The 27,786-nt window shown below is 40.8% G+C and overlaps 1 protein-coding gene across 6 annotated transcripts in view; it reads right to left on the reverse strand.

The window, feature by feature from the left end:
• LOC128697053 (major facilitator superfamily domain-containing protein 8) overlaps positions 1-27,786 on the reverse strand; it is a 90,757-nt gene that overhangs the window by 26,428 nt on the left and 36,543 nt on the right. For 2 of the 6 annotated variants that reach the window (XM_070095305.1, XM_070095306.1), the window contains exons 2-5: positions 26,188-27,295; positions 23,088-23,250; positions 8,469-8,584; positions 8,114-8,253 (exon numbers count right to left, since the gene is read on the reverse strand). In XM_070095305.1, coding sequence (XP_069951406.1) covers positions 8,114-8,253; positions 8,469-8,584; positions 23,088-23,250; positions 26,188-26,309 — 541 coding nt within the window. In that variant the 5' untranslated portion in view covers positions 26,310-27,295. Of the gene's footprint in view, positions 1-8,113; positions 8,254-8,468; positions 8,585-23,087; positions 23,251-26,183; positions 27,296-27,786 lie in introns of those variants that run through there. The other 4 variants (XM_053788573.2, XM_053788574.2, XM_070095307.1 and 1 more) reach the window with 3 other exon arrangements.

Genomic DNA, 27,786 nt, shown 5'->3' on the forward strand with positions numbered 1-27,786 from the left:
TGGAATGGAATGAATAGGTCACAGGAATGAATAGCAGGAATGGAATAGAATGAATAAAGGCATGGAATAATAGGAATGAATGGAATAGAATGCAGGAAGGTAGGAATAACAGGAATGGAATGTGAGGAATGAATGGCTGGAATAATGCAGGAATAAGATAAATGGAATAAGCAGGAATGTGGAATATAATGGAATAAGAGGAATGGAATGGTAATGGAATAAAGAATGGAATGCAGGTAAAGCTAAGGCAGGAAATGGAAGGTCACAGGAATATAGGAATACAGGAAGGTGAGTGGAATGAATAAGCAGGAATAAGCAGGGAATGAATCCATAAGGAATAGGAATGGAACATGGAATAATTGCAGGAAGGAAGGTAAGGAATGGAATGGAATGAATGAATATAGGAAGGTGGAATGTAAGGAATAAGGAATGGAATGGGAATGTAGGAATGGCAATGGTAATGGAATAAGAGGGAATGGAATAAATATAGAATACATGGAATGAATGTAAGTGAACATGAGAATGGAAATGAATGGTATGGCAATATGGTGAATGGAATGAATGGAATGGAATGGAAGGCAGGAATGGAAATGGTACATGGAATGAAATGTTAGGAATGTGAATGGGAATAAGAAAGAATGCAGGTAATGGTTATGGCTGCTAAGGAGGCCAACAAGGAATGGAATGTTGAGAATAAGGAAGGAATAAGCATGGAATGGAATAATTGAGGAATGTAATGGCAATGGAATGTTGTAGGAATGAATGGCATGGAATGTTATTTGGTCAATGAAGGAATGTAGGAATGAATAATGAAGTAAGGCAAGGAAGGTAGGTCAAGGTAGGAAAAGGAATGGCAGTGGTAATGGGAAAAAGGTAGGAATGAAAATGGTAGGAATGGCAATGGGTAAGGAATACAGGCAATAGGAATTGAAGGAATGGAATAAGTGAATGAATCTATAGGCTGAAATGTTATGGAATGGAATACAGAAGGAAATAAGGTAGGAAATGAACAGCTGCAGGAAATAGCATGAGGAATGGCAATAATAGGAAGTCATAGGAAGGCAATAATGGTAGGAAATAAAGAACAAGTTGAATGGAATGGAATATAGAATAAGGCAGGAATGCAATTGAATCAGGAATGGGAAGATATGGAATAGGTCATAGGAATGAATGATTTGGAATGGTAGAACCCAGAATAATGGAACATAGCAAAGGCCGAATGGTAATGGAATACGCAGGGAATGAATAAGAGGAATAAGGAATGGAATGCAATGGAATGGAATGGAATGAAATGCAGAATGAATGAATAAAGGAATCAAGAGGAATGGAATGGTGAGGAATGTAAATAAGAGGAATGAATGAATGAATGAATAGAATGAATAAGACAGGAATGGAATGGAATGTAAGGGGAATGGAATAAGGTTGAAGGCAGGTGGAATAAGGAAGGAATGGCAATAATGAAGGTAGAATGAAGGTTATAGGAATGAATAGAATGGAATGGGCAATAATGAATATAGGAAATGAAATGCAATGGAATAGGAATGGAATAGGAATGGAATGAATGGAATGTGAATGCAGGAATGAAATGTTATGGAATATATGTGTAATAATACATGGAATGAATCATATGAATAAATATGGAATGGAAGTGAAGAATGAATGGAATGAATGAATGAATAATATGGAATAAGCAGGAATGAACAAGGAATGGAATGAACAGGTAATAGGAATGCATGGCAGGAATGGAATAAGCAGGAATGGAATATGAGGAATAAGAGGAATGGAATGGTGAATATGAATGGAATGAATACTGAATGCAAGTGGAATGAATGGAATGGAATGGAAGTAATGAATAAGAGGAATGGAATGGCAATGGAATGAATGAAATGAACAGCAGGAATGTAATATGGAATGAATGGAATAAGAATAATATGATCGTGGAATGGAATGCAGGAATGGAATGAATAAGAATGGAATGGAATGGAATAATGAGGAATAAGGAATAAGGAATAATAGGAATATGGAAGGTGGAAGAAGGAAGGAAGGTAGGAATGGAATTAATGGAATAAGGAAGGCTGAATCAGGTCAGGAATAATTGAACAGTAAGAATGAATAAGGTAGGAATAATAGGGAATACAGGAATGGAACAGGGGAATGAATGCAGGAATAAGTATGGAATCCAGTGGAATGAAGGAATGGAATGAATAACAGAATAATGAATAAGGAATGAATGAATGAATGAATGTTATGGAATGAAGGTGAGGAATGAATGGAATGAAATTAGGAATAAGGCAGGGAATGAATAGTAGGGAATGGAATGGTGAGGAATAAGCAGGAATAAATGGAATGAATGGGCAAGGAATGTAAGGAAGGAATACAGGAATAAGGAACGGAATGCATAAGCGGCAGGAATAAGAGGTAAGGTCAAGAAAACAGGAATGGAAATAAGGCAGGAATTGGTTATGAATGAATGGTAGGCAGAGGCTGAATGGAATAAGGAAATAGAAGGAATAATGATGGAATAGGAATAAGGAAACATAAAATGGAATCATGAAGGCAATGGCAAGGAATGGGTCAGGAGTGACAGTAGGAATGGAAGGTAGGAATGGAATGTGAAGGCTAGGGAATAATAGGAATGGAAAGATAGGAATGAAGCTCAGGAATACAGGGAATGAAGGTAGGCAAGGAAATATTAGGAAGGAATGGTAGAATAAGGAATAAGGAATAATGAATGAATTTAGGAATAAGAGGAATGGAAGGAATATGAAGAAATGGAATGGCAAGGTAAACAGCAGGTAATGAAATGGAAATACAGGAATGAATAAGGAAGGAATATGAATGGAATAAGCAAGGAATGGTAAGCTGGTGAGGAATGAATAAAGAGGAATGAATAGCAGGTGGAATGGAAGTGGAAAATGGAATGAATGGTAATGAATGCAGGGGAATGAATAAGCAGGAATGGAATGGTTAGGAAGGCTATGAATAAGCAGGAATGAATGGCAGGAATGGAATGTGAGGAATGGGTAGGAATGAAATATAAATAATGAATATGAGGAATGGAGAAAATAGGGTCAGCTAAGGAGTGAATGGAATGAAATGAATGGAATGGCTATGGAAGGAATAACTGGTAGGGAATGGTTAGGGAATGAAGGTGCAGGAATGAAGGTATGGAAGGTGCAATAAGGAATGGAATGAATGAATGGAATGAATAAGGAATGAATAAGATAAGGAATAATAGAATAATGTAATGAATTATGGGAATGAAGGAATGGAAGGAATGTAATGGAATGGAATGAATGAATGGAATAATAGAATGAAACAAGGGCAGGAATGGATGAAGTAATGGAATCAGTAGGAATGGTTAGTAAAGGAAGGTTGAAGGAATGGCAGGAATGTGCAGGTGAATGGAAATAATGATGGAATGAATGGCAAGGAATGGAAATGAATGGAATGAAGGAATGGAATAAGAGGAATGAAGAATGGAATATCAGGAATGGAATAGCAGGAATGAATGGAATGAATGAATGGAATGGAAGGGAATCAGGAATAAGAGGAATGAATGTGGAATGGAATGAATGCAGGAATATGAGGGAATGGAATACAGCAGGAATGGAATAAGGAATGAATGCAGAGTAGAATGGAATGGTAAGTGAATGAATATAGGAATAGAAATGGTAGAGGAAGGTGAGGTGGAAGGAAGATAGGTAATGGCAATGGAAGGAATAAGTAGGAATGGAATGGAATATGAGAATTGCAGGAAATAAGGTAAGGCATGAAGGAATGGCAAGGAAGGAAGGTTAGGAATAAGAGGTGAATGGAATAGGCAATGGAATGGAATTGAAATGAATACAGGAATGGAAGGAAGGTGTGGAATGGAATATGAGGAATGAATGAATAGGTGGAATAAGTAGGAATAGTCATAAGGAATGGAATGGGAATGAATATGCAGGAATAAGGCAATGGGAATGGAATGGTAAGGAATGGAATACAATATGGCAATGGAATAAGGTCAGGAATGGAATGAATGGAATCGTAATGGAATAAGAGGGAATGAATGTTAGGCTGAATACGAGGAATGGTAAGGAATTAGAATAAAGAGGAATGGAAATGCCAGGAATGAATGAAATGGAAATGTGCAGGGAATGGAATATAGGAATGGTAATGAATGCAAGGAGGAATATAGAGGAATGGTGAGGTAATGGAAAGGCATGGAATGGAATTGCAGGAATGGAATATGGAATGGAATCAATGGCAATAATAAGGAATGGAATGGCAGGAATAATGAATGGTTAATGGAAAGGTGGAATAATGAATGGAATTAGAATAAATAATAGAATAATCAGAATGGGAATGGTAATGCTAGGAAGGAATGGCAAGTGAATAAAGCAATGTAGGAATGGTTAATGCAGGTCAATAAGGTAACGGAAAAGGACAGGAATGAATGGAATGGAATAATAGAATGGAATGGAATATGAGAATGGAAATGGCAGGAATGGAATGTCAGAGGAATGAATCATATAGCTGCAGGAATAAGAAGGAACGAATGGAATGGAAAAGGAGGAATAAGGCAGGAAGGTAGGGAACAGGTAGGAATGAAGGTAGTAGAGGAAGGTGGAAGGAAGGCAAGTGGAAGGTAGGAATGGTGAGGAATGGAAGGTAGGAATAAGGTGAGGAATGCAGGAAGGTAGGAAGGGTAGGAAGGAAGGTGTGGTAGGAAGGTAAGGAAGGTATAAGGAATAGGTCGGAATGGCAGGGAAGGAAGGTCAGGAAGGTAAGGCTAGGCAAGGAATGGCAACGAATGGTAGGAAGGTAGGTGGAAGGTAAGGTGGTGATGAAATGGTATTTGGAAAAACTGATAAGTTGAATATTGAGACATATGCAGCATATGGGCCTTGTATGAAACGCTGAACACATAGTGAGCTCAGTTCAAGTTACAATGAGGAAGGCGTAATGAGGAGGAGTATGAGGTAATCAGTTCTCAACCTGAGGATTGGCTCAGCCTCATCCACCTGTAGAATGCACAGCATGTTGTAGGATGGGTTATAGCCGGGGTAGGAGGTGAGGTGAGTAGGCGGAGGGCGGGGTCAGGGCGCTAATTCCACTGTCGAAGTAGGCCTCCAGTCCCTGGCCTGCCGGGAACAAGTGCTGCAGTAATTCCCTGCTTCAACGTTTCTGGACGAAAGACCTACTTCGACCAGTGGCGGATGGTAGGTACCACTATGACCCCGCCTCCGCCCTCCTTCTTCACCTCACCCTCACCTAAGCAGTATATGCTTCACGTCCTACGGCCCTGTGCTTGGTACATTCTCACAAGATTCGATGGACTGAACACATCAACCCTTGGGGTTGGTTGAGGGACTGATTACCTCTATATCTCCTCTCCTTACGCCTTCCCTCTCTCTTTGTATTGACTGATGAAGCCACTGTGGTGGCGAAACGTTTCTCAATAAAAGAGTCCCTGTTGGCAGGCTCCATAAGGTGCTCAATCCTTCTGGTTAGTAGGAAACGTGGTAGGCAAAGGAAATAAGGCAGGAATAGGCAGGAATAAGGCAGGGAAGGAAGGTAGGTGAATAAAGGTGTGGGAAGGAAGGTACAGGAATGAAATGCAATGTAGGAAGGCAGGTAAGAAGGTTAAAAGGTAGTGAAGGAAGGAAAGGAAGGTGGAATATGGGAATGGAAGGTAGGAATGGAAAAGATAGGAATAAGGTAGGGAATGAATGGGTAGGAAATGGCAGGAATAATAAGGAATGGAAAATGGAAGAATGGCAGGGAATGGAATAGGGCCGAATGGTAGGAATGAAGGCTTAGAGGTAGGCAATGGAATGGAATATGGGCAGGAATGAATGGAAAGGTAGGAATGAATATAGGAAGGAATAAGTGAATAGAATGGAATGGAATGGAATAGCTGAAGGAAGGTCAGCAAGGAAGGTGAAGGGAAGGAAAGTGGAGGGCAAGGAAGGTAGGAATGGTAGAATAGGGAATGCATGCTAAGTGGAATGGAATGGCAGGAATAGAATGAATGGAATGCAGGAATGAATGTGAAGGAATGGAATAGAGGAATGAATAAGAGGTGAATGAATGGAATATGAGGAATGAAATGAGAATGTTATAGGAATAGGAATGGGTAGGAAGGTGGCAGGAATGGAATGGCATGGAATATAGGAATGGAAGGTAGAATAGTAGGATTGGAATAAATGGAATGGAATAAGTATAAGAAGTAAATGGAATATGGAATCATGGAAGGTGGAATGGAATGGGAAATGAATGGAATGAATGTAGGAATGGAATGAATGGAATAAGTAGGAATGGTGGAATAAGTAGGAATAAGTATGGAATGGAATTGTGGTACTGGTTAATAATGTGAATGAATGGAATATATCAGGAATGGAATGGAAATAATATAAGAATGAATGAATGGAAGTCATGGCATGAATGGAATAAAGGAATACAGGAATGGAATGGAATGGAATGGAATGGAATGAATGGAAACAATGGAATGAATGTATGTGAGGAAATGAAATGAATGGAATGACATGATGAGGTAGGAAGGAATGTAAATGGAAATGAAATGCAGGGTGAATGGAATGGAATGAATGTGAATGAATAAATGCAGGAATAATGAGGAATGAATAAGGAGGAATACAAGGAGGACTTTGGAATGGAATGGAATAAAATGGTTGAGGAATGGAATAGAATATGCAGGAATGGAATGAATAAAGGAATGTGTGAATGGAATGGTTGTAGGAATAATGAGGAATAGAATGTAGAAATGGAATATGAAGTGTTAATCAGGAATGAATGGAATACAGAGTCGAATGGAATGAATGAGAAGTAGGAAATGGAATATGCAAATAAGAGGAATGGAATGGAATGGAATGAAGTCGAATGGTAGGAATGGAATGGAATGAAATATAGAATGGAATACAGGAAATTATGGAAGGTATGAATGGCAAGTGGTAATGGAATGTTGGAACAGGCAAGAATGAATGGAATAAAGATGGAATGAATGAATGGAATATATAGAATGGAATGGAATAGTTATGGAATGGAAATAAGGTCGAATGGAATGAATGAATAGAATGAATGGAATTGGAATGGAAATGAATATAGGAATAGATGGAATGGAATGATAATGTGAATAAAGAGGCCAATGGAATGAAACAGAATGATATAGAGTGGAATGAATGAATAGGCAATGGGAATGAATATGGAATGAATGAATAAGTTATGGAATGAATAAGGTAGGAATATATGGAATGGAATGGAATGAATAAGGTCACAGGAATGAATGGAAGGAAGGAAGGTAGGAATGGAATGGAATGGAATAGGGAATGGTGGAATGGAATGGTTATGGAATGGAATATAAGGAAAGGTAGAAGGAAGGCAGGAATAAAAGATGGAATGGAATAAGGCATGAAATGGTAAATGGAATGGTAAGGTAATATGAAGGAAGGAAAAATGGAAATAAATAGTAATGAATGGAATGAATGGAATAAGGAATGAATAAAGAAAGGAATGGAATAATAGTAATGAAGGAATGGAATGGAATGGAATGAAAGGAATGAATGAAGAAGGCATGGAATGGAAATGGAAATGGAATGGTGAGGTAGGGAATGGAATGGGAATGAATGGAAGGTAGGTAGGAAGGCTGGAAGGAATGGAAGCCAATGAATGGAATGGAAGGTAGTAGGAATAGGGAATGGTAATAAAGGAAGGAAGGTAGGTGAGGAAGGAATGAATGAATGGCAACTGACCCACCACGGCCCAGAGATAGAGCTCAACCTCTGGTTTAACTCCGCTGGCCCGCACACGGCCCTTATATGGCTCTCACATGGCCTTCACATGGCTCCCACATGGCCACCACATGGCCACTACAGCCTGACTGATCTGAGCACTTGCCTGTAGCACTAACACTTGCCTGTAGCACCTGGCACTTCCCTGTGGCACTAACACTTGCCTGTAGCACCTGGTACTTTCCTGTGGCACTAACACTTGCCTGTAGCACCTGGCACTTTCCTGTGCCACTAACACTTGCCTGTAGCACCTGGCACTTCCCTGTGGCACTAACACTTGCCTGTAGCACCTGGCACTTCCCTGTGGCACTAACACTTGCCTGAACTGACACCCAAGATGAACCTGGAGACCATCATGGCGTAGTATGGTCCCATCTCTCCCGTATTCTTGAAGACAGCCAGGAGAGCGTACATGATGTTCCCTACCATGAACATCACTACTGATGTTATACTGACAGCCCTGGTAATGAACGTTATTATTATTATTATTATTATTATTATTATTATTATTATTATTATTATTAATATTATTATTATTATTATTATTATTATTATTATTATTATTATTATTATTATTATTATTATTATTATTATTATTATTATATTGTACCAAGCTGTAGCTAGTGTTACGATGACACAGTCAGTGAAGTTTTTGGTCCTGAGGCCGAATCTCACCTGATGGAACCGGTCTTGTTGGCCCAGAGGCCCAGGGCAGGTGCTGCTAACATCTGTCCAAGAGGGTTGACTGCTACTACCCATCCCAGTGACTTCTTGGTGGTGGATGGTACCAGCTGTAAGATACAACAGCTGCTGTTACTGCTGTTACGGGAACAGTAACTGCTGTTTACACGTACAGTAGCTGCTGTTACTACTGTGACAGGTACAGTAGCTACTGTTACTACTGTGACAGGTACAGTAGCTGCTGTTTATAGGTACAGTAATGCCTACAGGTACAGTAGCTGCTGTTTATAGGTACAGTAATGCTGCCTACAGGTACAGTAGCTGCTGTTTATAGGTACAGTAATGCTGCCTACAGGTACAGTAGCTGCTGTTTATAGGTACAGTAACGCTGCCTGCAGGTACAGTAGCTGCTGTTTATAGGTACAGTAACGCTGCCTGCAGGTACAGTAGCTGCTGTTTATAGGTACAGTAACGCTGCCTGCAGGTACAGTAGCTGCTGTTTATAGGTACAGTAACGCTGCCTGCAGGTACAGTAGCTGCTGTTACTACTGTGACAGGTACATTTTTGGGGTATCTTTTTTTTAGATTTTTTTTTTTTATACTGTGTCAAGATTTTTAATTTCAACTTTGATTTTAAAATTCTTAGCAGAGGAGATATATCAAGATTTTCATGGTAAGGGAGAACTAACATATTCACGGATGAATATGGCTGTCTGTCCTTTTATGAATTTTAAAACATATTTCTATCAATTTTAAGGGATTTATCAATTAAGTATTTTGGGTATTTTAGATCATTAACTATTTCTTAAAACGAAAAATGTTGATGGTTGTGTATAAAAGATTCCCTGTATAAAATGTGATAAAGATTACCACGGTCAAACTGGAAAACGTTTTGGACTAAGATTGCAATAACATTAGAACTGTCCAAGAGTCTAATGCTCTGTTTATTCATATGAGAGATTTTTTAACCGTCCAATTCATTTTGAAAAGACTGAGAAAGTTGTATCAAGCAGATCTATGTTTGAGAGAAATACAACTGAATCAAGATTCATAAAAAATAGTATTGATTTTAATATGAATAATAATTTAGGGTTATATAAATTAGATTCATGTTCAAATTTATTGAATCCAAGAAATTCCACCGATTGGATTCGTTTGTAAATAAGATGATGCAGCAGTCGCTGGGGCCCTTAACATCCACCCAAACAACACATACCAACTTGGAAATTATAAGATTAGAAATACTAATTGACAGTTTCACATTTATGAATGAATTAGGTAGGTTTAAATTGTTAGAAACTAATATCAGAATTAACAATGTAGTCTTAGATCTTAATATAGGTTAATATTAGGTAGATTAAAGATAATGTTAACTAGCAACTCCATCCTTAAACGAAGGCAGGATGATAGTTTAGTATACGTGGAGAGAGTTTTGGAGGTCAACGCCCCGCGCTGCCTTGTCTGTAACCAGGCCTCATGGTGGATCAGGGCCTATTCAACCAGCCTCCCTGGTCAAGTACTGACTTTAGGTGCCTGTCCAGTGCCTGCTTGAAGACAGCCAGGGACCTATTGGTATTCCACATGATGTATACTGGGAGGCAGTTGAACAGTCTTGGGCCCCTGACACTTATTGTGTTGTCTCTTATCGTGCTTTTCACTGGGGGGATGTTGCACCATCTGCCGAGTCTTTTGCTTTCACAGGGAATGAATTTCATATGCAACTTTGGAACTAGTCCCTCTAGGATTTTCCAGGTGTATGTAATCATGAGTGTCATCATAAAGAGTGTCATCATGGGCTTGGCATCCCTAGTTTTGAAGGTTCTCATTATCCATCCTGTCATTTTTCTAGCAGATGTGATTGATACAATGTTATGGTCCTTGAAGGTGAGATCCTCTGACATAATCACTCCCAGGTTTTTCACATTAGTTGTTTGCTCTATTGTGTGGCTGGAACTTGTTTTACACTCTGATGAAGCTTAAATTTCCTCACGTTTTCCATATCGGAGTAATTGAAATTTCTCATCGTTGAACTTCATATTGTTTTATGCGGCCCATTTATAGATTTGGTTGATGTCCGCCTGAAGTCTTGCAGTGTCTGCAATGGAGGACACTGTCATGCAAATTTGGGTGTCATCTGCAAAGGAAGACACGGTGCTGTGGCTGACATCCATGTCTATGTCCGATATGAGGATGAGGAACAAGATGGGAGCGAGTACTGTGCCTTGTGGGACAGAGCTTTTCACCGTAGCCGCCTCAGACTTTACTCTGTTGACTACTGCTCTTTGTGTTCTATTTGTGAGGAAATTATAGATCCATCTACCGACTTTTCCTGTTATTCCTTTATCACGCATTTTGTGCGCTATTACACCATGGTCACACTTATCAAATGCTTTTGCAAAGTCTGTGTACATTACATCTGTATTCTGTTTGTCTTCTAGAGCATCCAGGACATTGTCGTAGTAGTCCAGTAGTTGGGACAGACAGGAGCGACCTGCTCTAAACCCATGTTGCCCTGGGTTGTGTAATTGATGGGTATCTAGACGGGTGGTGATCTTGCTTCTTCGAACCCTTTCAAAGTTTTTATGATATGGGGCGTCTGTAGTTCTTTGCTATTGCTTTACTGTCCCCTTTGTGGAGTGGGGCTATGTCTGTTGTTTTTAGTAACTGTGGGACGACCCCAGTGTCCATGCTCTCTCTCCACAAGATGTTAAAAGCACGTGATAGGGGCTTCTTGCAGTTCTTGATGAACACGGAGTTCCATGCGTCTGGGCCTGGGGCAGAGTGCATGGGTATGTCATTTATCGTCTTTTCGAAGTCATTTGGCGTCAGGATAAGATCAGATAGGTGTGTGTCTACCAAATTTTGTGTCTCTCATAAAAAATTCAATTAGGTCTTCGACTCTTAGTCCGGTTAGCGGCTCGCTAAAAACCGAGTCATATTGGGACTTGAGTAGCTCACTCATTTCCTTGCTGTCATCTGTGTAGGACCCATCTTGTTTAAGTAGGGGCCCAATACTGGATGTTGTTCTCGACTTCGATTTGGCATAAGAAAAGAAATACTTCGGGTTTCTTTCAATTTCATTTATGGTTTTTAGTTCTTCCCGCGATTCCTGACTCCCATAAGATTCCTATAGCTTTAGTTCGATGTTTGCTATTTCTCTGACCAGTGTCTCCCTACGTATTGCAGATATATTGCCCTCTTGTAGCCGCTCTGTTATTCTTTGCCTTCGCCTGTATAGGGAGCGCCTTTCTCTTTCTAGTTTACATCTTCTCCTTTTCCTTAAGGAAATATGCCTTGAGTATACCTCAAGTTTCACAGAGTTAATTTGTTCTAGACATAGGGTAGGATCCGTGTTGCTAAGTCTGTCTTCCCAGTTTATATCATTTAAGACTTGGTTTACTTGAAGGCTCACTCGTGACTGATCATACTTTGTCTGTCTGGGGCTCTGCACATGTATATCTGGACCTCTGTTATATTGTGATCTGTGTATATTGTTTTTGATATGATGACATTTAGTATCAGATCATCATTCTCCAATCTTGTAGGCTCTATTATTTGCTGGTTTAAGGTGAATTTGGCGCAGAGATTTAAAAGCTCGTGTGTGTGCGAGTTTTCATCTGAGCTGCCTCCTGGTGTTATCTCTGCTACAACATTATTTGTTACATTCCTCCATTTTAGGTGCCTTAGGTTGAAATGCAAGATGTTGGGGGCAGGAGCTGGAAGATTTTCCAGACATTGGTCAATTTTCAAAAGCTGTTCCTGGAATTGTTGGGACGTTGCATCCGGAGGCTTGTATACAACCACAATGTCCAGGTTTTGGTTCTCGATCTTTACTGCTAAAACTTCAACTACATAATTTGAAGAATTTAGAAGTTCTGAACAAATAAGGGACTCTGTGATATGCAGGCCAACCCCCCCCCCCCATCCCCCATCCTTTTGCCTGTTCCCTCTGTCACATCTGTATAGGTTGTAACCTGGGATCCATATTTCGTTGTCCAAGTGATTCTTTATATGGGTCTCTGTGAAAGCCGCGAACATTGCATTCGACTCCGTAAGCAGTCCACGGATGACAGGTATTTTGTTATTCGTTGCTGGCTTTAGACCCTGTATATTTGTGATACAGAAATCTCAAAACTATGGACATTATTTTGTAATTAATATATCTAGGAATGAGAAGGTATTCGCCTTCTGGACTTCTACTGTCTAAACTCACAACACAAAAATATTCAATTTACTGTACATTCCCAGGAAGAAGAAACCTGGAAATTCTACTCACACAGAATCTGTGTATAATCTATCGATTTTGATACTTGTTTTGATATAGCAATTGATGTTATCTGGGACATATAACGCCATCCCGCCCACCATCCCGCCCACCATCCCGTTCACCATCTCGTTCACCATCCTGCCCACCATCCCGCCCACCATCCCGTTCACCATCTCGTTCACCATCCCGCCCACCATCCCGTTCACTATCCCGCCCACCATCCCGCCCACCATCCCGCCCACCATCCCGTTCACCATCTCGTTCACCATCCCGCCCAACATCCCGTTCACTATCCCGCCCACCATCCCGCCCACCATCCCGCCCACCATCCCGCCCACCATCCCGTTCACTATCCCTCCCACCATCCCACCCACCATCCCGTTCACTATCCCTCCCACGAACCCTCCCACCATCCCTCCCACCATCCCGCCCACCATCCCGTTCACAAACCCTCCCACCATCCCGCCCACCACCCCGCCCACTATCCCTCCCACCATCCCGCCCACCATCCCGTTCACTATCCCTCCCACGAACCCTCCCACCATCCCGCCCACCATCCCGTTCACCATCCCTCCCACCATCCCGCCCACCACCCCGCCCACTATCCCTCCCACCATCCCGCCCACCATCCCGTTCACTATCCCTCCCACGAACCCTCCCACCATCCCGCCCACCATCCCATTCACCAACCCTCCCACCATCCCGCCCACCACCCCGCCCACTATCCCTCCCACCATCCCGCCCACCATCCCGTTCACTACCCCTCCCACGAATCCTCCCACCATCCCGCCCACCATCCCGTTCACCAACCCTCCCACCATCTTGCCCACCACCCCGCTCACTATCCCTCCCACCATCCCGCCCACCATCCCGCCCACCATCCCGCCCACCATCCCGCCCACCATCCCGCCCACCATCCCGCCCACCATCCCGCCCACCACCCTGTTATTTCTACCAACATAGGTTAACAAACTCTTGAACGTGACAAATGGCAGTAATGTCCTCTGACTTCTAGAATTAAAACATTTCATTCTTCGATACAGTAAGTACAGTTAATGTTGATAGTTCTGAAGTCTCTGTACATCATAAACCCACATTCGGTGAACGTCATAATTGCTTATAATCAAAAACCATAATTTTTAAAGGGGTAGACGTGTAAGCCAGTGGAAGAGCTCAGTCAGATGACCAAAAACTCCAGTTGTGGGTCATCATAAGACTAACCTTACCACGGGTGGGTATAGAACCCGCGATCAGAGTTTCGGAACTCCAGACCGTCGCGTTAGCCACTAGACCAGCTAGCCACAATAAGATTCGTCCAACTAGGTATATTTCTACACCATAGGAAGGTTAGTGCAGGCACCACTGTGACCACAAATGCAAGTCATGTCAACGGCTTTGAGGGGACTTGAGCTAGAGTTCGTCACGGCCACGCTAGCTGGAGATTCGTCTGTAAAAACTCGCATTTGTGGTCACAGAGGTGCCTGTGCTAACCTTCCTATGGTGTAGAAATATACCTAGTTGGACGAATCTTATTGTGGCTAGCTGGTCCAGTGGCTAACGCGACGGTCTGGAGTTTTGAGACTCCGACCGCGGGTTCTATCCCCACCCGTGGTATGGTTTCTTTGCAATCGTGTCATTACGATTTCGTGAATCACATGACTAAGTCGGTCGTCAGGAAACACGTATCCTCTTTCCTGACGATCGTAATACCTACCATCCTGGTCTAGGTTCAAACTTTTTATCCTGAGTTCCAAACTTGTTTAAATTTAATGATATTAATCTCTAATTCATTAATTACTTTCCTCCAGCTGGATCATTCTACTCTCAGTTTGGTGTACTAACTTCCACAAGCAATATATATATTATTGTAACCACGAACTAGTGGCATTTAATCAATAACAATACTGCGACTAGCCGAGGATTCGAACCCATGTTGTCCGCCTCATGGTGAGCGAAAATCACATGATACTCCAACCCACAGGACCACTCAATCCTACAGAGATCACGCACCCAGCAGAGCTAGGTGTTTTATCGTGATCCGAGGACATACGATGGTGTGGGTGCCTCAGAGCTAATTTCATTCTACTCCCCGTCTGGTATATTAGCCTCCACAAGCAGTGAATATATATTATTGTAACCACGAACTAGTGGTATTTAGAGTTAGAGCGTCGTGTGATTTTTGCTTACCATGAGGCGGGACAAAACGACGTGGGTTCAAGTCCTCGGCTATTCGCAGTGTTGTTGTTGATTAAATATCACTCGTCCGTGGTTACAATAATATTTATACTGCTTGTGGAGGCTAGTACACCTAACGGGGAGTAGAATGAAATTAGCTCTGAGGCACCCACACCATCGTATGTCCTTGGATCACGGTAAAAAAAAAAAACCTAGCTCTGCTGGGTGCGTGATCTTTGTAGGATTGGGTGGTATTGTGGGTTAGAGCATCATGTGATTTTCGTTCACCATGAACCGGGCCAAAACGACATGGGTTCGTGTCCTCGGCTAGTTACAGTGTTGTTATATATATATATATATATATATATATATATATATATATATATGTATATATATATATATATATATATATATTTATATATATATATTTTATTATTTTTTTTATTATCACACTGGCCGATTACCACCAAGGCAGGGTGGCCCGAAAAAGAAAAACTTTCACCATCATTCACTCCATCACTGTCTTGCCAGAAGGGTGCTTTACACTACAGTTTTTAAACTGCAACATTAACACCCCTCCTTCAGAGTGCAGGCACTGTACTTCCCATCTCCAGGACTCAAGTCCGGCCTGCCGGTTTCCCTGAATCCCTTCATAAATGTTACTTTGCTCACACTCCAACAGCACGTCAAGTATTAAAAACCATTTGTCTCCATTCACTCCTATCAAACACGCTCACGCATGCCTGCTGGAAGTCCAAGCCCCTCGCACACAAAACCTCCTTTACCCCCTCCCTCCAACCCTTCCTAGGCCGACCCCTACCCCGCCTTCCTTCCACTACAGACTGATACACTCTTGAAGTCATTCTGTTTCGCTCCATTCTCTCTACATGTCCGAACCACCTCAACAACCCTTCCTCAGCCCTCTGGACAACAGTTTTGGTAATCCCGCACCTCCTCCTAACTTCCAAACTACGAATTCTCTGCATTATATTCACACCACACATTGCCCTCAGACATGACATCTCCACTGCCTCCAGCCTTCTCCTCGCTGCAACATTCATCACCCACGCTTCACACCCATATAAGAGCGTTGGTAAAACTATACTCTCATACATTCCCCTCTTTGCCTCCAAGGACAAAGTTCTTTGTCTCCACAGACTCCTAAGTGCACCACTCACTCTTTTTCCCTCATCAATTCTATGATTCACCTCATCTTTCATAGACCCATCCGCTGACACGTCCACTCCCAAATATCTGAATACGTTCACCTCCTCCATACTCTCTCCCTCCAATCTGATATTCAATCTTTCATCACCTAATCTTTTTGTTATCCTCATAACTTTACTCTTTCCTGTATTCACCTTTAATTCTCTTCTTTTGCACACCCTACCAAATTCATCCACCAATCTCTGCAGCTTCTCTTCAGAATCTCCCAAGAGCACAGTATCATCAGCAAAGAGCAGCTGTGACAACTCCCACTTTGTGTGTGATTCTTTATCTTTTAACTCCACGCCTCTTGCCAAGACCCTCGCATTTACTTCTCTTACAACCCCATCTATAAATATATTAAACAACCACGGTGACATCACACATCCTTGTCTAAGACCTACTTTTACTGGGAAAAAATTTCCCTCTTTCCTACATACTCTAACTTGAGCCTCACTATCCTCGTAAAAACTCTTCACTGCTTTCAGTAACCTACCTCCTACACCATACACTTGCAACATCTGCCACATTGCCCCCCTATCCACCCTGTCATACGCCTTTTCCAAATCCATAAATGCCACAAAGACCTCTTTAGCCTTATCTAAATACTGTTCACTTATATGTTTCACTGTAAACACTTGGTCCACACACCCCCTACCTTTCCTAAAGCCTCCTTGTTCATCTGCTATCCTATTCTCCGTCTTACTCTTAATTCTTTCAATTATAACTCTACCATACACTTTACCAGGTACACTCAACAGACTTATCCCCCTATAATTTTTGCACTCTCTTTTATCCCCTTTGCCTTTATACAAAGGAACTATGCATGCTCTCTGCCAATCCCTAGGTACCTTACCCTCTCCCATACATTTATTAAATAATTGCACCAACCACTCCAAAACTATATCCCCACCTGCTTTTAACATTTCTATCTTTATCCCATCAATCCCGGCTGCCTTACCCCCTTTCATTTTACCTACTGCCTCACGAACTTCCCCCACACTCACAACTGACTCTTCCTCACTCCTACAAGATGTTATTCCTCCTTGCCCTATACACGAAATCACAGCTTCCCTATCTTCATCAACATTTAACAATTCCTCAAAATATTCCCTCCATCTTCCCAATACCTCTAACTCTCCATTTAATAACTCTCCTCTCCTATTTTTAACTGACAAATCCATTTGTTCTCTAGGCTTTCTTAACTTGTTAATCTCACTCCAAAACTTTTTCTTATTTTCAACAAAATTTGTTGATAACATCTCACCCACTCTCTCATTTGCTCTCTTTTTACATTGCTTCACCACTCTCTTAACCTCTCTCTTTTTCTCCATATACTCTTCCCTCCTTGCATCACTTCTACTTTGTAAAAACTTCTCATATGCTAACTTTTTCTCCCTTACTACTCTCTTTACATCATCATTCCACCAATCACTCCTCTTCCCTCCTGCACCCACTTTCCTGTAACCACAAACTTCTGCTGAACACTCTAACACTACATTTTTAAACCTACCCCATACCTCTTCGACCCCATTGCCTATGCTCTCATTAGCCCATCTATCCTCCAATAGCTGTTTATATCTTACCCTAACTGCCACCTCTTTTAGTTTATAAACCTTCACCTCTCTCTTCCCTGATGCTTCTATTCTCCTTGTATCCCATCTACCTTTTACTCTCAGTGTAGCTACAACTAGAAAGTGATCTGATATATCTGTGGCCCCTCTATAAACATGTACATCCTGAAGTCTACTCAACAGTCTTTTATCTACCAATACATAATCCAACAAACTACTGTCATTTCGCCCTACATCATATCGTGTATACTTATTTATCCTCTTTTTCTTAAAATATGTATTACCTATAACTAAACCCCTTTCTATACAAAGTTCAATCAAAGGGCTCCCATTATCATTTACACCTGGCACCCCAAACTTACCTACCACACCCTCTCTAAAAGTTTCTCCTACTTTAGCATTCAGGTCCCCTACCACAATTACTCTCTCACTTGGTTCAAAGGCTCCTATACATTCACTTAACATCTCCCAAAATCTCTCTCTCTCCTCTGCATTCCTCTCTTCTCCAGGTGCATACACGCTTATTATGACCCACTTCTCGCATCCAACCTTTACTTTAATCCACATAATTCTTGAATTTACACATTCATATTCTCTTTTCTCCTTCCATAACTGATCATTTAACATTACTGCTACCCCTTCCTTTGCTCTAACTCTCTCAGATACTCCAGATTTAATCCCATTTATTTCCCCCCACTGAAACTCTCCTACCCCCTTCAGCTTTGTTTCGCTTAGAGCCAGGACATCCAACTTCTTTTCATTCATAATATCAGCAATCATCTCTTTCTTGTCATCCGCACTACATCCACGCACATTTAAGCATCCCAGTTTTATAAAGTTTTTCTTCTTCTCTTTTTTAGTAAATGTATACAGGAGAAGGGGTTACTAGCCCATTGCTCCCGGCATTTTAGTCGCCTCATACGACACGCATGGCTTACGGAGGAAAGATTCTTTTCCACTTCCCCATGGACAATAGAAGAAATAAAAAAGAACAAGAGCTATTTAGAAAAAGGAGAAAAACCTAGATGTATGTATATATATATATGCATGTGCGTGTCTGTGAAGTGTGACCAAAGTGTAAGTAGGAGTAGCAAGATATCCCTGTTATCTAGCGTGTTTATGAGACAGAAAAAGAAACCAGCAATCCTACCATCATGCAAAACAGTTACAGGTTTTTGTTTCACAGTCATCTGGCAGGACGGTAGTACTTCCCTGGGTGGTTGCTGTCTACCAACCTACTACCTATATATATATATATATATATATATATATATATATATATATATATATATATATATATATATATATATATATATATATATATATATATATATATATATATATATATATATATATATATATATATATAAGAATATATATATATAAGAATAAGAAGAAGAAAATTGTCAAAGTGGGAAGTCTGAATGTGCGTGGATGTTGTGCAAATGATAAGAAAGAGATGATTGTGGATGTTATGAATGAGAAGAAACTGGATGTCCTGGCTTTAAGTGAAACAAAGTTGAAGGGGGTGGGAGAGTTTCAATGGAGAGGAATAAATGGGATTAGGTCAGGGGTTTCAAATAGAGTTAGAGCTAAAGAAGGAGTAGCAATAATGTTGAAGGATAAGCTATGGCATGAAAAGAGGGACTACAAATGCATAAATTCAAGGATTATGTGGAGTAAAATAAAGATTGGATGTGAAAAGTGGGTTATAGTAAGCGTGTATGCACCTGGAGAAGAATGAAGTGTAGAGGAGAGAGATTCTGGGAAATGTTGAGTGAATGCGTGGGGAGTTTTGAACTAAGTGTGAGAGTACTTGTGGTTGGGGATTTCAATGCTAAAGTGGGTAAAAATGTTATGGAGGGAGTAGTAGGTAATTTTGGGGTGCCAGGGGTAAATGTAAATGGGGAGCCTTTAATTGAGCTATGTGTAGAAAGAAATTTGGTAATAAGTAATACATATTTTATGAAAAAGAGGATAAATAAATATACAAGGTATGATGTAGCACGTAATGAAAGTAGTTTGTTAGATTATGTATTGGTGGATAAAAGGTTGATGGGTAGGCTCCAGGATGTACATGTTTATAGAGGGGCAACTGATATGTCAGATCATTATTTAGTTGTAGCTACAGTTAGAGTAAGAGGTAGATGGGAAAAGAGGAAGGTGGCAACAACAAGTAAGAGGGAGGTGAAAGTGTATAAACTAAGGGAGGAGGAAGTTCGGGCGAGATATAAGCGAATATTGGCAGAAAGGTGGGCTAGTGCAAAGATGAGTAGTGGGGGGGTTGAAGAGGGTTGGAATAATTTTAAAAATGCAGTATTAGAATGTGGGGCAGAAGTTTGTGGTTATAGGAGGGTGGGGGCAGGAGGAAAGAGGAGTGATTGGTGGAATGATGAAGTAAAGGGTGTGATAAAAGAGAAAAAGGTAGCTTATGAGAGGTTTTTACAAAGCAGAAGTGTTATAAGAAGAGCAGAGTATATGGAGAGTAAAAGAAAGGTGAAGAGAGTGGCGAGAGAGTGCAAAAGGAGAGCAGATGAAAGAGTGGGAGAGGCACTGTCAAGAAATTTTAATGAAAATAAGAAAAAATTTTGGAGTGAGTTAAACAAGTTAAGAAAGCCTAGGGAAAGTATGGATTTGTCCGTTAAAAACAGAGTAGGGGAGTTAGTAGATGGGGAGAGGGAGGTTTTAGGTAGATGGCGAGAATATTTTGAGGAACTTTTAAATGTTAAGGAAGAAAGGGAGGCGGTAATTTCATGCACTGGCCAGGGAGGTATACCATCTTTTAGGAGTGAAGAAGAGCAGAATGTAAGTGTGGTGGAGGTACGTGAGGCATTACGTAGAATGAAAGGGGGTAAAGCAGCTGGAACTGATGGGATCATGACAGAAATGTTAAAAGCAGGGGGGGATATAGTGTTGGAGTGGTTGGTACTTTTGTTTAATAAATGTATGAAAGAGGGGAAGGTACCTAGGGATTGGCAGAGAGCATGTATAGTCCCTTTATATAAAGGGAAAGGGGACAAAAGAGATTGTAAAAATTATAGAGGAATAAGTTTACTGAGTATACCAGGAAAAGTATACGGTAGAGTTATAATTGAAAGAATTAGAGGTAAGACAAAATGTAGAATTGCGGATGAGCAAGGAGGTTTCAGAGTGGGTAGGGGATGTGTAGATCAAGTGTTTACATTGAAGCATATATGTGAACAGTATTTAGATAAAGGTAGTGAAGTTTTTATTGCATTTATGGATTTAGAAAAGGCATATGATAGAGTGGATAGAGGAGCAATGTGGCAGATGTTGCAAGTATATGGAATAGGTGGTAAGTTACTAAATGCTGTAAAGAGCTTTTATGAGGATAGTGAGGCTCAGGTTAGGGTGTGTAGAAGAGAGGGAGAATACTTCCCGGTAAAAGTAGGTCTTAGACAGGGATGTGTAATGTCACCATGGTTGTTTAATATATTTATAGATGGGGTTGTAAAAGAAGTAAATGCTAGGGTGTTCGGGAGAGGGGTGGGATTAAATTATGGGGAATCAAATTCAAAATGGGAATTGACACAGTTACTTTTTGCTGATGATACTGTGCTTATGGGAGATTCTAAAGAAAAATTGCAAAGGTTAGTGGATGAGTTTGAGAATGTGTGCAAAGGTAGAAAGTTGAAAGTGAACATAGAAAAGAGTAAGGTGATGAGGGTATCAAATGATTTAGATAAAGAAAAAATGGATATCAAATTGGGGAGGAGGAGTATGGAAGAAGTGAATGTTTTCAGATACTTGGGAGTTGACGTGTCGGCGGATGGATTTATGAAGGATGAGGTTAATCATAGAATTGATGAGGGAAAAAAGGTGAGTGGTGCGTTGAGGTATATGTGGAGTCAAAAAACGTTATCTATGGAGGCAAAGAAGGGAATGTATGAAAGTATAGTAGTACCAACACTCTTATATGGATGTGAAGCTTGGGTGGTAAATGCAGCAGCGAGGAGACGGTTGGAGGCAGTGGAGATTTCCTGTCTAAGGGCAATGTGTGGTGTAAATATTATGCAGAAAATTCGGAGTGTGGAAATTAGGAGAAGGTGTGGAGTTAATAAATGCATTAGTCAGAGGGCAGAAGAAGGGTTGTTGAGGTGGTTTGGTCATTTAGAGAGAATGGATCAAAGTAGAATGACATGGAAAGCATATAAATCTATAGGGGAAGGAAAGAGGGGTAGGGGTCGTCCTCGAAAGGGTTGGAAAGAGGGGGTAAATGAGGTTTTGTGGGCGAGGGGCTTGGACTTCCAGCAAGCGTGCATGAGCGTGTTAGATAGGAGTGAATGGAGACGAATGATACTTGGGACCTGACGATCTGTTGGAGTGTGAGCAGGGTAATATTTAGTGAAGGGATTCAGGGAAACCGGTTATTTTCATATAGTCGGACTTGAGTCCTGGAAATGGGAAGTACAATGCCTGCACTTTAAAGGAGGGGTTTGGGATATTGGCGGTTTGGAGGGATATGTTGTGTATCTTTATATGTTTATGCTTCTAGACTGTTGTATTCTGAGCACCTCTGCAAAAGCAGTGATAATGTGTGAGTGTGCTGAAAGTGTTGAATGATGATGAAAGTATTTTCTTTTTGGGGATTTTCTTTCTTTTTTGGGTCACCCTGCCTCGGTGGGAGACGACCAACTTGTTGAAATATATATATATATATATATATATATATATATATATATATATATATATATATATATATATATATATATATATATATATATATGTATGTATGTATGTATATATATATATATATATATATATATATATATATATATATATATATATATATATATATATATATATATATATATATATATATATATATATATATATATATATATATCGTGCCGAATATGTAAAACTGGTCAATTAGCAAGAACTCATTTAAAATTAAGTACTTTCTAAAATTTTCTCTTATACGTTTAAAGATATATATTTTTCATTAATGTTAATGTAAAAAAAATTTTAATTTTGCACCAAAAGAATCTTAGAAAACTTACCTAACCTTATTATAACAAGAACAAATTATTTTAGCCTAACCCAACTAAATATATTTTAAATACGTTTACAATAATTTAATACTAAACAAACACAATTAAATATATTTTTTCGTTAGGTTCAGAATGATTTTTGCGAAATTATTGCATACACAAATTTTCACTTGTCCTATATGGCAAGATGAACGTTGCTATTTAAGCCAAGATCGCCAGTTCTGCCTATTCGGCACGACATATATATATATATATATATATATATATATATATATATATATATATATATATATATATATATATATATATATATATATATATATATATATATATATATATATATATATATATATATATATATATTGTGTGTACTCACCTCTTCGTGTAGGTAGGGCCACATACCCAGGATAGAGGACATACCTATTGCCATAACAAACATGATGCAGTACACTACCAGGTGTGAGCGGTGACGATCCCGTCTCTGACTCGCTGTCTCGACAAACCTGCCCACCGTTGCTTGATATGACGGGGGACCATCCCTGAAATATACCAGAGATCAGGGTGATAGAGAGTGCCCTTGGGCCTATCTATACCCAGGATTCTGCCCCACAATAGTCAACTAACACCAAGGTATCTATTTACTGCTACGAAACAAACATGCTGCCAAACAGAGCAGACAAATCGGGACAAAAGACCATTTAAACCACCTGCTCAGTTTCCAACAGGCCCCGACACACTTCAAAAAACACCTAAACAGGATAATAATACATCAGATACCGCTTCTGCGGTGTCCAGAGAGACAGTAGACAACCTCAAACAGTCAGTAGACAGCCTCAGACAGTCAGTGGACAGAAGGAACTTAGACACGCGTGAAATTCCAATCACCAAAAACAACGGACATATCCCCACTCCATTAAGGTGGCGGCAAGGCTTTAGCTAAGAACTATAGACCAATAGCTCTAACGTCCCACATCGTAAAAATCTTTGAAAGAGTGCTAAGAAGCACGATTGCAAACCACTTGGATTCCCAAAAACTGCACAATCCAGGGCAACATGGGTTCAGGGCAGGTCGCTCCTGCCTCTCGCAACTACTGAATCACTATGATATGGGCTTGGATGCACTGGAAGAAAAACAGACTGCAGATGTAATATACAGACTTTCCAAAAGCCTTTGACAAGTGCGATCATGGCGTATTAGCGCACAAAATACGTGCTAAAGGAATAACTGGTAAAGTGGGGAGATGGATCTTCAATTTTCTAACAAATCGAACACAAAGAGTAGTGGTCAACAGAGTTAAATCGGAGGCTGCCATAGTGAAGAGCTCTGTTCCACAAGGCACAGTACTCGCCCCCATTCTGTTCCTCATCCTCATATCAGACATAGACAGAGATGTATTCCACAGCACCGTATCATTCCTTGCAGACAATACTAGGATCTGCATGAGACTGTCATCCACTGAGGACACTGTTAACCTCCAAGAAGATATAAACCAAGTTTTCCAGTGGGCAACAGAGAACAATATGATGTTCACTGAAGACAAATTCCAACTACTCCGTTATGGAAAACTGGAGGAGATAATAACTAGAACTGAGAATACTACAAACTCCAATCACACAATAGAGCGTAAAAATAATGTGAGGGACCTGGGAGTGGTAATGTCTGAGAATCTCACTTTCAAGGATCACAACAGTGCCACAATCACGACTGCACAGAAAATGATAGGATGGATAATGAGAACGTTCAAAACAAGAGATGCCAAGCCAGTGATGATCCTTTTCAAATCACTTGTTCTCTCTAGGATGGAATACTGCTGCACATTAACATCTCCGTTCAAAGCAGGTGAAATTGCAGATCTATAGAGTGTACAGAGAACCTTTACTGCACGTATAAGTTCCATCAAACACCTCAACTACTGGGAACACTTGGAAGCACTTGACTTGTACTCGCTGGAACGTAGGCGAGGGAGATATATCATAATCTACACTTGGAAAATCCTAGAAGGAATGGTACCGAATCTCCACACAGAAATCACTCCCTACGAAAGTAAAAGACTGGGCAGTAAGTGTAAAATACCCCTATTGAAAAGTAGGGGAGCCATTGGTACACTTAGAGAAAACGCAATAAGTGTCCGGGGCCCAAGACTCTTCAACAGCCTCCCACCAGTCATAAGGGGACTTACCAATAAGCGCCTGGCTGCCTTCAAAGGACTGCTGTACAGATACTTAAAGTCGGTGCCAGATCAGCCGGCATGTGGTTCGTACGTTGGACTACGTGCGCCCAGCAGTAACAGCCTAGTTGGTCACGTCCTGATTCACTGTGAGGCCTGGTCGTGTACCGGGCTGCGGGGGCGTTGATTCCCGGAATTCCCTCCAGGTAGCCTCAAACAGTCAGTAGATAGCCTCAGTCAGTAGAAAGCCTCAGTCAGTAGACAGCCTCAAACAGTCAGTAGACACCCTTAGACAGTCAGCAGACAGTCTCAAACAGACAGTAGACAGCCCCAAACAGTCAGTAGACAGCCTCAAACAGTCAGTAAACACCCTTAGACAGTCAGTAGGCAGCCTCAAACAGACAGTAGACAGCCTCAAATAGTCAGTAAACACCCTTAGACAGTCAGTAGACAGCCTCAAACAGACAGTAGACAGCCTCAAACAGTCAGTAGACAGTCTCAAACAGTCAGTAGACAGCCTCAAACAGACAGACAGCCTCAAACAGTCAGTAGATAGAATCAAACAGTCAGTAGACACCCTCATACAGTCAGTAGATAGCCTCAAACAGTCAGTAGACAGCCTCAAACAGACAGTAGACAGCCTCAAACAGTCAGTAGATAGAATCAAACAGTCAGTAGACACCCTCATACAGTCAGTAGACAGCCTCAAACAGACAGTAGACAGCCTGAAACAGTCAGTAAAGAGCCTCAAACAGATTATGAACGGACGATTCAACACCAGTCAGAGGCATTCAGGAACGAGTACCTAGTTGACGCAGGACATATCAATGACGTATTTCAGTACCTAGCACCTAGAGAATCCAGTACCTGCTTCCAACATGATCCAGTACCTGCTTCCTAGAGGTTCCAGTACCTGGTTCCTAGAGGATCCAGTACCTGGTTCCTAGAGGACCCAGTACCCGGTTCCTTGATGATCCAGTACCTGATTCCTAGAGGATCCAGTACCTGGTTCCTAGAGAATCCTGTACCTTCTTCCTAGAGGATCCTGTACCTGTTTTCTAGAGGGTAAAGTACCTTCTTCCTAGAGGATTCAGTACCTGCTTCCTAGAGGATCTAGTGAAGGCTTCCCAGAGGATCCAGTACCTGCTTCCAAAAGTATAGAGTACCTGCTTCCTAGAGAATCCTACACCTACTTCCTAGATTATCTAGTACCTGCTTCCTAGAGAATCCTATACCTGTTTCCTAGACAATCTGGCATTTACCTACAACAGAACTTAGTTTCTACCAAGGACATAATGCAGTACCTACTTTCCGCTGATGGTAGGGATGGTTGAGCGTCCTAATGACCTTTCTTTCAAGTCCTTAAGAGGTACATCATCCATAGTGTGGTCCAATAGGTAGGACTTCCGGTTTCCGAAGATCCTACTCATCCTGTAGGTGTTGCTAGGTACCTGTGCCCCAGGTGTTGCTAGGTACCTGTGTCCTGGGTGTTGCTAGGTACTTGAGTTCTAGGAGTTGATAGGTACCTGAGTCCTAGGTGTTGATAGGTACCTGAGTCCTAGGTGTTGCTAGGTACCTGAGTCCTAGGTGTTGTTACGTACCTGAGTCCCAGGTGTTGCTAGGTACCTGTGTCCCAGGTGTTGGTAGGTACCTGTGTCCCAGGTGTTGCTAGGTACCTATGTCCTAGGTGTTGGTAGGTACCTGAGTTCTAGGTGTTGCTAGGTACCTGTGTCCTAGGTGTTACTAGGTACCTGAGTCCTAGGTGTTGCTAGGTACCTAAGCCTTAGGTGTTGCTAGGTACCTGAGTCCTAGGTCTTGCTAGGTACCTGAGTCTTAGGTGTTGCTAGGTACCTGAGTCCTAGGTATTTCTAAGCACCTGAGTCCTAGGTGTTGCTAGGTGCCTGAGTCCTAGGTGTTGCTAGGTACCTGAGCCCTGGGTGCTGCTAGGTGCCTGAGTCCTAGGTGTTGCCAGATACCTGAGTCCTAGGTGTTGCTAGGTACCTGAATCCTAGGTGTTGCCAGGTACCTGAGTCCTAGGTGTTGCTAGGTACCTGAATCCTAGGTGTTGCTAGGTACCTGAGTCCTAGGTGTTGCTAGGTACCTGAGCCCTAGGTGTTGCTAGGTACCTGAGTCCTAGGTGTTGCAAGGTATCTGAATCCTAGGTGTTGCTAGGTACCTGAGTCCTAAGTGTTGCCAGGTACCTGAGTCCTAGGTGTTGCTAGGTACCTGAGTCCCAGGTGTTGCCAGGTACCTGAGTCCTAGGTGTTGCCAGGTACATGAGTCCTAGGTGTTGCCAGGTACCTGAGTAGTAGGTGTTTCGGGGTACATGTTCTCTCAGTGTTCTCTTATTGTTCAATGTTCTCTCAGTGTTCAGCAGAACATTTGTAGATGTTATTCTTGTTCTTAACAAACGCACCTGCAAGAGTTAAGTTAGAAATTTTAAATAATATATATATATATATATATATATATATATATATATATATATATATATATATATATATATATATATATATATATATATATATGTATATATATATATATATATATATATGTATATATATATATATATATATATATATATATATATATATATATATATATATATATATATATATATATATATATATATATATATATATATATATATATATATATATATATATATATATATATATATATATATATGTGTGTGTGTGTGTGTGTGTGTGTGTGTATGTATGTATGTATATATATATATATATATATATATATATATATATATATATAAGTAGTCGATTTTTCCACTGAGCGGTGTATCCGGTTTAGGGGCCTTCCACTGAGCGGTGTATCCGGTTTAGGCCTTCCACTGAGCGGTGTATCCGGTTTAGGGCCTTCCACTGAGCGGTGTATCCGGTCTAGGACCAG

The sequence above is a fragment of the Cherax quadricarinatus genome, chromosome 49 (genome assembly GCF_038502225.1).
Source record: "Cherax quadricarinatus isolate ZL_2023a chromosome 49, ASM3850222v1, whole genome shotgun sequence".
Taxonomy (NCBI): domain Eukaryota; kingdom Metazoa; phylum Arthropoda; class Malacostraca; order Decapoda; family Parastacidae; genus Cherax; species Cherax quadricarinatus.